Source organism: Macrotis lagotis, chromosome 2, assembly GCF_037893015.1.
Source record: "Macrotis lagotis isolate mMagLag1 chromosome 2, bilby.v1.9.chrom.fasta, whole genome shotgun sequence".
In the NCBI taxonomy this organism is placed as follows: Eukaryota; Metazoa; Chordata; class Mammalia; order Peramelemorphia; family Peramelidae; genus Macrotis; species Macrotis lagotis.
Window position 1 is genome coordinate 322,030,038 of NC_133659.1, and position 13,671 is coordinate 322,043,708.

At 42.3% G+C, this 13,671-nt stretch overlaps 1 protein-coding gene across 1 annotated transcript in view; it reads left to right on the forward strand.

Moving 5' to 3' along the window:
- The window catches only part of STAB2 (stabilin 2), a 165,948-nt gene that overhangs the window by 141,180 nt on the left and 11,097 nt on the right, over positions 1–13,671 (forward strand). The window contains exons 59-63 of the mRNA XM_074226721.1: positions 637–830; positions 1,850–1,991; positions 4,150–4,283; positions 9,782–9,947; positions 10,150–10,256. Coding sequence (XP_074082822.1) covers positions 637–830; positions 1,850–1,991; positions 4,150–4,283; positions 9,782–9,947; positions 10,150–10,256 — 743 coding nt within the window. The remainder of the gene's footprint in view (positions 1–636; positions 831–1,849; positions 1,992–4,149; positions 4,284–9,781; positions 9,948–10,149; positions 10,257–13,671) is intronic.

Consider the following 13,671-nt stretch of genomic DNA (forward strand, 5'->3'; position numbering starts at 1 on the left):
TCACTTTACTACTGAGAAAACAAGGCACAAGGAAGCTGAGATATGGTCACATAAGCCACCGAGTGATTTGCCCAAAATCACATAGATAGACTTCACCACTTTGTCCCCTTCCCAGAGAAAGTTTGAGTCAAAAGTCTTGGAGGATGAAAGGAACTGCTTAGACTGGTCCTTGGATCCATGTGAGATAGTTCAAATCTCCTGGGAGGCTCCATAAGGACTTTCTGTTTTGCTCATCCTTCATTCTCAAAGAAGACCATATTTGAACGTGAGCTGGATAAAAGTGAGGCCAAGCTGCATAGTCATTAGCCTCACTCTTTTCTTTTCCTCTCAGATATCTTTGATTCACCTCCAGCGCTCAGTCCAGGGGTTTATAACGAAGTAGGAACCGGATCCATTTTTGTTGGATAAAATAGGATAAATGGGGTCTGTAAGAATGGAGAATACCGCATGACCACCTCTAAAATAGTGTGAATTCTTTGCCCAAAGTAGAGCTCCCAAAGGAAATGGGAATGTTGAAAGACATAATTCGAGGAAGGATCCTTGGGGTTGTCCATTGTTGGAACTGGGCTGAGCCGCACCTCTCCTCTCATCAGTTCTCCTGTCCCAACTTGGCTAATTGTGTCTTTGTTCATACAGTTGTGGATTATTGCAAGCAGAACAATGGGGGCTGCTCCAAGGTTGCCAAATGTTCCCAGGTGGGCACGAAGGTGACCTGCAGCTGCCAAAAAGGCTACAAGGGGGATGGGCATATCTGCATTGCTGTGGACCCCTGTGCGGATGGGCTCAACGGAGGGTGTCACGAACATGCAATTTGTACTTTGATGGGTCCGGTGAGTTTCCTGAGCCTATTCTGGGTTGTCTTACACTTAGAGCTAATATTCAGAAAAGAATCTATTCCTTTTATTGGGGTGGGGCAGGGAGAAGAAGACAGATCCCAATCCAGGATGCAATCAGCAGAGGGAGCTCCTAGTGTGAAATAGAGCCCTCCACCAACACAGATGGAAACTCATCTGCCATTTATACCTGAGAGGCTGTGACATGCCTAGCATTACAGAATGGGTCAGTGAGGATTTGAACGTGGTTCTTCCTAGGTTCCACTGTTCTCTGAAATACTCTCATTTCTCCCCTATATTCATAGAATTGTGTACATTAGTTTCCTTTACTACAAAATCAAAGCCTTTCCAGTATGTGAATTTCCCTCCGAAGCTGTTTCAGTCCCTATAAACCAATCCATTAATCAAACAAGACATTTATCCTCTTGGCCTCAGCTTCCTCATTTGATGGGGTGGGGGGATTGAACAACATGGCTTCTAAAGTGTCTCCCAACTCTCCATGATCCTATGATTATAGATAAATGGATGGATGGATGGATGGATGGAGAGATGAATAGACAGGTTATTTAGTAGGCCCTTGCTATATGCTAGGCACTGTGCTAAGTTCTGGAGATACAGAAGCAAAGACTGTCCTTGCCCTCAAGAAGCTTGCACTCTAACAGGGGAAGACAACATATAAAAGGAGGCTGAAAGGGGAAGTATTCAGGAGGTAGCATGGTTTAGAAATGGCAGCCAAGGAAGATAAAGGGAAATTCGGCCAATCAGAGCCCAATATGGTCCAGGACCAAAGTCCAATATCTCTGTGGGGGAGATAGAAAGGGAATGAGAATGATGGTTGGATGCTTTGGAAATTGTGGCCAGGAAGTGGCAAGGAGATTTGATTTGGGATAAGAATGAAAAAGCCTCCCCTATCAGAGTCTCTGAATAGACATTCTGTCTTGGGAGGGACAAGGGGGTGAGTAATAGGGGAAGAGAGAACCTGATTTCATTGCTGCATTTTTTTCTCCCTTCAACAGGGCAAGCACAGGTGTGAATGCAAAAGCCACTATGTGGGTGACGGAGTGGACTGTGTGGTGCAGCAGCTCCCCATAGATCGATGCTTACAAGACAATGGGCAGTGCCATGCAGATGCCAACTGTGTAGACCTCCACTTTCAGGGTCAGTGTTCCAGAGGTCTGTGGGGCAAGAGATAAGCAACTGTGGCACAGAATTCTTAGATAACAGATCCATAGAGATGTTGCCAGAGTCTGCAGACAGGAAAAGCAGTTTGAAATACCACCAAATAAACAAATTTAGATGTTATGGTGAAGAGGGGGAGGGAGATGACCTTAGGTTATTGCTCCATGAGGAGAAGATGAAGACCATGGGATACTGAGAGACTGAAGCTGGAGAGATTAGGGGAGCAAGTAGAACCAGGGCAAGGAGGAACCTATTTGGGAATATAGAAAACCAGCACTAACTAGTGAGATGGGAGGGGAGCCTCCATCTGGTCACCTTCTACTTCAAGTAGTTATGCTTGTAACTAGGTACTGAACATAACTGTTTCTAAACAATCAAAGGTGCAAAAATGTGTCTCCCAGCCTTGTCAGGACTACTGAGGCAAGCTCCTGGTTACCACCCGCCCTACTTTGGCTCTACATCAATTATATATGATGCATAGCGTCAAACAGTCTAGACTTTAAGTGTTTATTTTGATGATGATGATGATGATGATATGAAAGATGAAGGAAGTGAAAACTGATGATGTTGATGAGACATTTTATACTTATCAACAGCTCTACCAAACACCTACTATATAACACGTACTCATCATTAATTATTATTACTCATTAGTGGGAAAACAAGTCATATTATCTGTCTTCAAGTACCTGACAGTCTGGTTGGGTGGAAAAGACAAGCACATATGAAATCCTGTTGAATAAAATCATAGAATTTAGAGCTGGAAGAAACCTCAAAGGCCAGATGGTCAAATCCCCCCTTCTTAGAGATGAAGACACTAAGCCATAGAGAGGTTAAAAAGATTTGCTTCCAGTATAGGGTAGTAAGCATCTGAGGTGAGATTTGAGCCCAGTTTTCTCTGATCCTGAGCCAAAGCTCCTTCCCCTTTTGCTTGTGACTTCCTAGGTAAAAGAGATCATTCTCATACCTATCCTAAATTACTGAATGGGTATTGCCTTAGTCAAACTAAGATCTGTTAAAGACTCAGCTTGAAAAAGCCAATGTTTCCCACCATATCTAGGACCATCTCCAGTCGTCCTGATCCATATATAGCCACTGGACCTAGATGACTCCAGAGGAGAAATGAGGCAGGTGACTTTGCACAGTACCCCCTCACTTAAATCCAATTCACTTGCATGTCATGGCATCACCTCCCAGATATCGTGATCCTCTTTGAGAACAGAGGACAGACAATAATCACTTTGTTTTAAGTTCCCCCTAAGGAAATTCCCTCTACAAAAGCATATATGTCCATGGAATGTAAGCTTTTTGAGGGCAAGTATTATTTCATAGAAGTATCCACATGGGCTTTGAAGAACCTTAGAATAGATGTTGAACAAATATTTCTTTAATTGAGTTGAAGCTTATAAATAACCAAAGTTGGATACCTTTTGTTCTTGTTATATTTGTCACAAAGGCCAGTTTCCCAAAGTGCAGCCATTTGGAATGAAGAATCCAGGGAAGATGCCAGCCCAAGGCATAGCCAGACCCATTAGCTTCCCTGCTCAAAAGGATCATCCACATCTCCCATTCCATAGAGGGTCAGACTTTGTACAGTTCTATGTGTGTCTTCTCCCCTGTTAGAACATGAACTGTTCAAACTGTTCAGATTGTATCCCTAGGACTTGGGACAATGCTTTGTACGAGCTAGAAAAGACTTAGTCCAATCTCTGTTTTAAAGAGGAGGAAATCAAGGCCCACAGAGCAGAAGATTACAGGTAGAAAGAATCTGAGAGTTTTCTAATCAAGTCCTTTCATTTTGCATATGAAAAAATGGAGGCCCTCAGAGAGGAAAGGACTGGCCCAAAGACCTACCTTTAGAGGGAAGCTGTATAGTACCAGGGGTATGTTTGGACCTAGATCAAGCCTTATCTTTTCCACTTACTACCTGTGTGGATATGGGCCTATCACTTTACTACTCTGACCCCAGCATCCTATAAAATGTCTATAAGACAGCCTTGGAGATCTCTTCCAGTTCTAAACCTAACATCTTAATTGTTCTAAAAACAAGAAAAGTTGGATTCAAAGCCAAATCCTCTGATAACAAACATGGCGCCATCTGCCTTTCAGTAAATGGGTCTTCTTCTTTCTCGTTCAGATGCAACCATTGGCGTCTTTCACCTGCGCTCTCCCCAAGGTCAATACAAGTTGACCTTTGATCAAGCCAAAGAAATGTGTGCTAAGGAAGAAGCAACCGTGGCCACCTTCATTCAGCTTTCTTATGCTCAGAAGGTTAGAGAACACATTGGGTCCTGGGTATGAGGGGCCAAAGTAGAAGATGGGGGAAATCCTGTTCAGTAGCTAGGAAAGGATGCAACATTGGATTCTCTCACCAGGACAAGGTACGTTAAAGACTAAAGATTCATATGTCAGTGTTGGATACCATAACAAACCTACTCCCCTTTAGGCCTTCTCAATACAATGTTGACTCTTTATGATCCCAACTGGAGTATTCTTGGCAAAGAAGAAACTGAGGCAAATAGGGTTAAGGGTTTTGCCCAGGCTCACATGGCAAGCAAGTATCTGAGGTTGGATTTGAACTTAGGTCTCTTGGATTTCAGCAACAGCACTGGGTTACCCAGCTGTCACAGGACAATACCGACTCAAGAAAGAAATAGCAGGGAAGCCAGGTGGCACAAAGCACCAGCCTTGGAGTCAGGAGGACCTGAGTTCAAATCTGACCTCAGACATTTAATAATTCCCAAGCTGTGTGACCTTGGGCAAGTCACTTAACCCCACTGCCTTACAAAAACCAAAATAAAATAAAATAATAATGATGATAATAACTACCTTGCAAAAAAACAAAAAAAAAGAAAGCAGGATTCCCTTATGATTTTAGCCAACTTGATATGTTTTTAGATTATTAGTCTTTAGATTGTAAGCATAAAGGGGAGATATAAAAACTGATAGGAAACCCTTTTCTGAAAACAGCTTTTGGGAAGGAGAATTGAAATATTCAAAGCATATGCCAGAGGATTGCAAGAGTTCTCCAAGTTTTTGTCCTTAATTCCCTTTCAACTATATATATATATATAAAATAACCTCCTACATGGTTACCAAGATGCCATCCAAAAGCAAATATTGTTTTGAATTTCCACAGTTTGCTATTTATGTACCATTGTACTTTCCTTATAAAATGTAAAAAACAGGTTTATTTATTATTAATTATTAAAATAATTATTAAATGTTAATTATTAATAGTTGTTAAACACATAAACTATAAGAGGAAGCTGTGGCATTGTGGATGAAGGACCTATTTCAGAACCAGGAAGAACTGAGTTTAGGTTTCCCTTTAACTCATGCCACCTTTGTGACACTTGGCAAATGACTTAACCTCTGTTTCCTGAGAAGGTGCTGATATGCTTAGTGGATGTGACTTGCTCATCAGAAGCTCCCCATGCCAATGAGATCATAGGTCTGGTCTTAAAAAGAAAACTATGCTGGTCACTTTATTAGGGTCTGGAGACATAAAGACCAAAAGGAATAATTCTTGTTCCTGTTATTTCCCGGAGAATTCTTGGTACCTGAAATTTCATTCAACCAAGTTCCTCATTGCCCATGATTCCCTGAGCATTGATCTCAAATCTACCCTTAAAATTTAGTTCAGTCACTGAGATTCTAGGTCTCTAATCTTTCTGGGTAATTTCAGGAGAGGGAAAAAAATACACATAATTTGCCAAGGGCCATTAACTAATAAACCCAGAGAGATAAATAAATGTCAGTGATGGTGCCAATCGTCATTTATAACTAGGACAGTTTAAGTAAATATGAGTTGGCCAAGGTATAAATTTACTCAGGGTCACAGAGCAGTGGAAATAGCAAAAGACCTGCCAGGGTTTCGACTCCCAGATTTACAATTTGCTCCTTGAATAACCTTGAGCAAATTACTTCACTGAAGTGACCAAGTCACTCACATCAGTCTCATAATGTCTTCTCAGAATAATGTATAATGACACAAAATATAAAGAATTATAAAGCAAACTCATTTACTGAAATAGTTATCAAAGTGTTTTTTAAAACTTCACAAGTCCAAGCTTATGAATCTTTAATATAGGGGCAGCTAGGTGGCACAGAGGATAGAGCACCAGCCCTAAGGTCAGGAGGACCTGAGTTCAAATGTGACCTCACACACTTAATACTTACTTAGCTGTCACACAGCTTGGGCAAATCACTTAACCCCATTGCCTTGCAAAAAGAAACAAAAAAAAAAAAAGAATCTTTAATCTAGCTATCTTTTTATCTATCTATATTATATATAAAGAACTTTTTACATATACACAAACACAAATATATGTGTGTGGGTATACGTGTACATATAAGCACACCTTTTCAAAAATGTTGGGATATTGTTAAGTAGGAAGAAGTATCAGAGATGTATGCCCCCCGTGTTATCTTTCTATTACTGAGAGGATGGGCGATCTTTATGACTGTATCAGAAACAGCAAAACTTGTTAAAATAGGAGGTAGAGTTTTTATAATTCTCTCCATTTTCATGGCTATCACCTTAGTTGATCCTCATCACATCTGTTCTAAACTATTGCAGCAGCTTCCTAATTCATCTCCCTTTCTCAAGTCTCTTCCCCAGTCCATCCTCTGCTGCAAAGCACAGATCATGTCAGGTCATTCCCCAGCTCAGTAAGCTTCCTTGAGTCCCTATCACTGTAGGGTCAAATACAGCCTCTTCCATTAGGGCCTTCACAGTCTTTCCAGGCTTATGCTCTAGCACTCCCCTTCATCATCTCTCCAGTCTTGACCCTCTCCATATTCTACTCATCTTTTGTACAACCCATCCCCTGACCTGTGTCTTGTTTCCTCCTTACCTCTTCTCAGAATCCCTCATTTTCTACAAAGTTCACCTCAAACATCACTCCTTCCTACGAGACTTTTCTTGCCACCCTCCGTTTCTGATGCCTCCTTCGCTGTTCAAGTTATCTTTATTCTGTACAAGTAAATTTGTGGACATGTTGCTTACCTGATAGACTATAAACTCCTGGTGGGTAGGGCTCCTCCAAACCTAGGACAACTTATGGCTCACAACAGTGGCTCAGTCTTGTTGATTTATTTATGGTGGGGGGGGATGCCATCATTGATGCCCGCTTATACTTACAGGTTGATCATTTAAACTCCCCATGTGCAGGAGTCCAATTTAACAGTCACCTTTGGGACCTTATCTATCCCTTCCAATGTTAACACCACCACACACAGGTACCATGTAACACAAGGGACATACAAGAATGGAAACAGAATAGTCCTAACCCTAGAGCAGCTTACATTCTACTGGAGAAAATCAGTAATGTATAAAAATGCCTATAATACAAAAAAAAAAATGTGGAAAGGAGAGAATTATTAAACTCAAGAGAATGGAAGAAGTCTTCATGGAAGAACCATGTACAGGCTGAGCTTTGGAAGGAAAATTTAAAAAAGGAAAAAAAAAGGTTTCTGAGAGGTAGCAGCGAGGATGGAAAATATGGCGGTACTTGGGATAATTTGTCCTACTGTCCTCAAGAACCAATGTCACACCCATGAAAGAAACAGAGGCAGCTTCTCCCGGCCCTGACTCTTTACTGAGGCAGAGGATCATGGGTCTGCAGTGCTGTGTATAATGACAGAATTTGACAGCTTGTTTCTAGTCTTGCAGAACTTTTTAATTCTTTGATATGGCATGGCATTTTGGGAACCAGTAAGGGGAGGGATACAGTAAGCAAGGAAGGTGAGGGAAAAACAAAAGGTGGCAACAATATTGATTTTTAGAAAAGAAGAGGAAGAAGAAAGCAACTCCTTGTGTGGAAGTAGCTAATAGTGTGAGTCAATTAGCAGCATCACTGGAACATGGCCCATCTCCTGAGGAAGAGAAGGAAGGGGTGGGCTGGCTGTTCTCAGTTACTGCTAATTTCCACTCCCCCCACCACACACACACACACACACACACACACACACACACACACACACACACACACACACTTTCCCTTTTTTTCCTCCTCGCCTTCCCCCTCCCCTTCTCTTCCTCTTTTTTCTTTCTCACTTTCTCTTTTTTCCTCTCCTTCCCTCTCTATTCCCTTCCCCCTTTCTTTCTCTCTCTTTCTCTCCCCTTTTTTCCCCTTTCTTCTTCCACTGCAGGACATGAAAAAAAGTGTGCTGTCTCAGCACAGAAATTGGCAGGACTTTTTGGAACATAAAAAATAATGAGATTTCTTCTGTCAGCATCTTTCCACCATGGCTGATCCTTAACCCAGATGGGACACCTTCACACCTGCTGTTCTTAAAGGCCTAAAAGATTTTTCCAAGAAATGCAATTAATTCCTTTCTACCCACTGGGAAGCTTATGATTCTCCATTTGGCCTCATGTTACTCTAGCAAAAAATCATCTCTGAGGGAAGGAGGTGCCATGCTTCCAGCATGTCATTGGAAGGGCAGAGGGGTAGCATCCCTCCCCTCTGCTCCCTCCAAGGAGCATCTGCTAATCATGCAGAACATAATATCAAGAATTTTCTCTTTTCTAGAAATATTTCCCTAGCATGAAACCCATGGATTTAGAACTGGGAGGGTCCTTTGATGTTATCCCCTCATCCTTTGGAAGTATCTTGGATCAGAGTAGCTAATCTTTCACAGTTGATCATCCCAAAACCAGGATTACAACTAAGTCTTCTGACTTTAAAGTCAACACTCATTCTATTTTTTTTTGGATGTTTAAGTGACTTGCCCAGGTTCATACAGCTAGTGTCAATCATCTGAGGTCAGATTTGAACTCTGGTCCTCCAGTTTCCTGGGCCAGTACTATAACCACTGTGCCACCTAATGGCTCCTGATATTTATTCATGCGCAGCTCCAAGTAGATAGCAACAGAGCTTTTCTCTTCAGGGTGAGCCTGGAGTTTCACTTTAATGACAAGAAAGTTGGGAAGGGGTTTTCCTTTTTCATTACTTCTTTCCTTCCTTTTCTCTCTCCTTCTATCCTTTTTACCTAGCTTTCCTTCATTCTTGACTTTCTTTCCAGGTCTCTCAACCTTGCCCAGACTAGAAGTGCATGAGTTGAATCCTAATAGGGATCGGTACAGAAGCCTTGGCCAGTCTGCCCCTCCTTTGGTGGCCCTCCCACTCCTGGGTGTACCCCATATCTCCACCAACATCTCCTCTGAAAAGCCTGCTGCAAAGCAGAGCTCTGAGTTCTGCGAACCTCCCCCTCTGGGGCAAGGATCACAGGCAAGGTTGGCAGGCAAAGTTGGGGATCTCAAAGTCCATGCTCAGGACATGATCTCCCTGTGTTAGCTGGTATCCAAACAATGAGGCATGACTACGGCTGAGCCCTTGGTAAACAGTTGAGCTGCTTGGGAGAGTTGGGCAAATGCTGAAAGGATGAGTCAACAAGCAAATTGCTCTCGGAACAGATGATAAACAGGAAGGCTTCATGCCCTGGCTACTCTAACTTGGATAGTGTGGACCACAAATAACAGTCTGGCTGATCTCAAATCCACCACCATCTGGCAGCCAAAATGGGACGAGATGACCTCTAAGTTCCTTGAGAATCAGAATGGCTGGATTCTTTGTATATGGATCCCTAGTCCCTAGCTCATTGCCTCATACACAATAGACATTCAATCAATGCTTGCTGATCAATTGACTTAAAGATTATAGTGGGGGAAACAAGACTGAAAAACAAATGGATCCATCGCAACTCCACATGGTGAATGCCAATCCGCTTCTGACAGCAGCCATGTCTCCATCTTTTCATAGGCCAAGTACCATCTCTGTTCAGCTGGTTGGCTCAGTGATGGGAGGGTGGCCTATCCAACAGCTTACTCCTCCCAGAACTGTGGTTCAGGCTTCGTTGGCATCGTGGACTACGGGTCGAGGCCCAACAAAAGCGAACAATGGGATGTCTTTTGCTACCGAGTGAAAGGTAAGAACACCAGTCCATTCTCCAGCCACGGGACTTAGTGACTGCTGAGATATTGTCAGGTCATTCTCCCAGAAAGGTCAAACATTCTCCTAAGGAAAGGCTGGGAGTGGCACAATTCTCTGCACTGGGAAGGGGTAGAAATGGGCAGAGCTATCTCAATTTCTAGGCTACTCATTGAGAACTTTGTGCTTGTGCTCTCCAGATGTGAACTGCACTTGCAAGGTAGGCTACGTGGGAGACGGCTTCGCTTGCAGTGGCAACCTCCTGCAAGTTCTGATGTCCTTCCCCTCTCTGGCAAACTTCCTATCGGTATGTATGAAGAGAAAAAACAGGTAGCTCCTTTCCTTGGTCCCATGGTGGGAATTATTTTGTGGCATGTCAAGTATGATGGAAGGAATGATGAACTTGGACTCAGGAGGTTGGAGTTCTTAGCTCCAGTTTGACCACTTTCATAGGTATGAGGCCTTGCACAAATGACACTGTGATTCAGTTGGAAGAACCCTATCCAACCTCTCATGGTCCCACTTGGCTATGATGTTTTCATTGGCCATCCCCAAATGCCTCTCCCTCCTTATCTCCGCTTCCTAGCATCTCCAACTTCCTTCAGGTGTCAGCTAAAAACCCATCTTCTGAAAGAAGTCTTTTCCTGTCTTTTATCTTCATGTCCTCCTTCTACTGATCACCTCCAGTTTATCCTATGTATATTTTCTTGGTAACTTGTCTTCCTGTTAAGATTCTGAGGTCGTCAAGGTCAGAAATCTATTTTTTGCCTCATCAGTCCTTAGCACAGAATGGGTTAATAGAATGCTTGGTGGTTGACTTCACTACAGCCTAGTGACTGATGCCAGGCCCCCACATTGCCCATGTTGCTTGAATTTTTTTTTGTTTGCTTGTTTTGATTTTTTTAGAAGTAATCAGGGTTAAGTGTTTTCCCAGTCACCAGCTAGTGAGTGTCTGAGGCTGGATTTGAATTCGGGTTCTCCTACCTTGAGGGCAGGTTCTCTCTTCACTGGCTACCTTGGGTTTTCCCAAGTGTCACAAGGCCACATGCAGTATTGTATAGTGTCTGCACCCTGCCTCCCAAGGGAGAAATGCTTAATAAATGTTGTTGACCATACTGGGCTTTCTGTTTTGGAGATAGATGGTGGGGCAGGGGGGACGGGGTGACCTAGAGCATGGGATATCATGACATTGTTGAGACAGGAGGAAAGCCAGGTAACAGGGATCCAGGATCAAGGTAAGAGGAAAACCAGTAAACCCAAATTTAGTAGAGTTAAGGCACTTTTGTCCAGATACTGATGGGCTTCTTTTAACCTCATATAAGTGTTAGCCATAATACAATTGTGAACAGCTAAGTGATGCCAGACCTGAAGTCAGGAAGATTCATCTTCCTGAGTTCAAATTTAACCTCAGACATTTACTACTCTGGGCAAGGCACTTAACCTTAGGCAGTATCTTGGGCAGCTCTCTAGGACTATGAGATGCAAAAAACTATATATTGGCAGGGAGCGTTGCCTCTTTCAGAAGACTAAATTATGAAAACAAAAGCCCAAATGTGACAGGACTGGGATGGAAAGTAGCTGGAAAAAAGGGAGCTTTTAACAAATTCTTCTACCATGGTTCACTTGGGCTCGTTTCAGAGCTGGTCTAGTCCAACCCTTTTATGGGATGGAAGCTCAAGGAAACTATGTGATTTGTCCAAGGTCACACTGGCAGTAAGTTACCAGAGGCAAGCATTCATTTCAACATTCAACAAATATTCATTTAGTAATTCCAAGCGTAAGCACAGAACCAATCAAAAAGAATAATATGGAATAAGACTGGAAGGTCAAGATGGCCCCAGACCATATTGTGCCTTGAATACCAGACGAGATGAGATAACATAAGGAGCACCTGAATAAAGAAATAATTTCACTAGGTCAAGATGATATCAGTCTGGCACAGGGAGGGAGACAGACTGGAACAGGCAGTAAGAGGAAAACTCTACTTCCTAATTATAGAGCTTTGGCAATAGTCCGAACAGGTAGCAATAAGGACTTGTTGAAGGCTAGATTAGGGTTCAAATCTGACTTCTATCTCCAGGGCGTGGTGGCATGTGAGAGATAAAAAGAATTGGCAAAGTATTGGTGTTAGAAAATTACTTCCAATCTTACACAGGTCAGACTGAGTTTGAAACCTGCCTCAGCATTTAAAAAATTATGAACCTGAACAAGTCACTTACCCTCTCTCAAAGGAAAATGGGGATAATAACAGCAGCTATATATAACAGCAGGTTTGTTGTCGAGATCAAATGAGATATGTTGAGTGCTTTGCAAACTTTAAATCACTAAATAAATCCAGTTATGATGATGATGAAGTGTTGCTAGATGATTCATTGGCTAGAGCATTGAGCCCAGAGTAAGGAAGACTTGAATTTAAATCTGTCCTCAAACACTTGGTAGCTGCATGACCCTGAGCAACTCACCTAACCTTGATTTGCCTCAGTTTCCTCCTCTTTCCAGTGGGGATAATTGCACCCAGGGACATTGGATCAAACAAGATAATTGCAAAGTGCTTTATGTAGGGACTGGTGCAGACTAAAAATTTAGAAATGTTAATTACCATCATTATTATTATTACTTCTGTACTTCAAGAGATCTATGATTTCATCTTTCATTTTTTCCTTACAAGCCTCTGAGGTAAGTAGCTCTTATTCCCACTTTAAATATGAGGAAACTGAGGCAGGATTTGCTGAGGAAACTGAGGCAGGATTTGCTGAGGATCAGATCATAAATTAGAACTGGAAAGCACCTCTCATTCTACAAACAAGAAAATGGAAACCCAAGGTGGGGTGACTTGACTTGCCCAAGGTTACAAAGACATAAAGGTCAATAGCAGGATTTGAATCCAGGTCTTCTCACTCAAAAGACAGTGTCCTATGCTGCCTAACACAAGTGCAGATAGAATGCTAGTCAAAAAGAACTGGGTCTCTTATACTTTATTTTTCTTCCATGAAGACCATGAAAACAATGTAAAGACTAACAGACTGCTTTCTGTGGAGGGTGGGGAAAGGGAAGCGAGATTAGGGGGAAAAATTATAAAATTCAAAAATTAATTAATTAAATGGGAAAAAAAGAAATAAAAAGCTGGGTTTCCCAGAGATTCTTCTATCACACAAAGACTTCCTGGAGGTCATGAGAAAAAAAAAAATCCCCATACCCACCAAATATTTGTGTGTGTGTGTGTGTGTGTGTGTGTGTGTGCAGTTTGTAGTAACAAAACTTAGAAACAAAGTTAGATGCTTATCAGTGGGGAAACAGTAAACTGGGGTGCATTAATAAACAGGATATTGCTTTGTTGTAAGAAACAGCTAATGTGATGGATGTAGAGAAGTATGCAGAGTAAAGCAAGTAGAGAAAGACCGGTTATCAATCCCACACCCTACACTCACTTGGTGTGTGACAAGGAGCAAAAACCCCTTAACCTCTCTGAGCCCAGAGCAACTCCCTTAAGACAATTATAAACAAATGACCTCCCCTTGAGGGGAGAATTCAGATCTTCTGATGTCAAATCTGTAGTCTACCATAGCACACTGCCTTTCACCTAAGGCAGGATGGCTGATTTCAAGGACTGCCATCACTGGAACTCCAAGCTAGGTGAATACCCTTGGCCTTCCACATGTCCCAAGCTTCCATGATCCAGAGGCATGGTTGGGTTTAGGTTCTGGTCAACCAACCTACTCCAT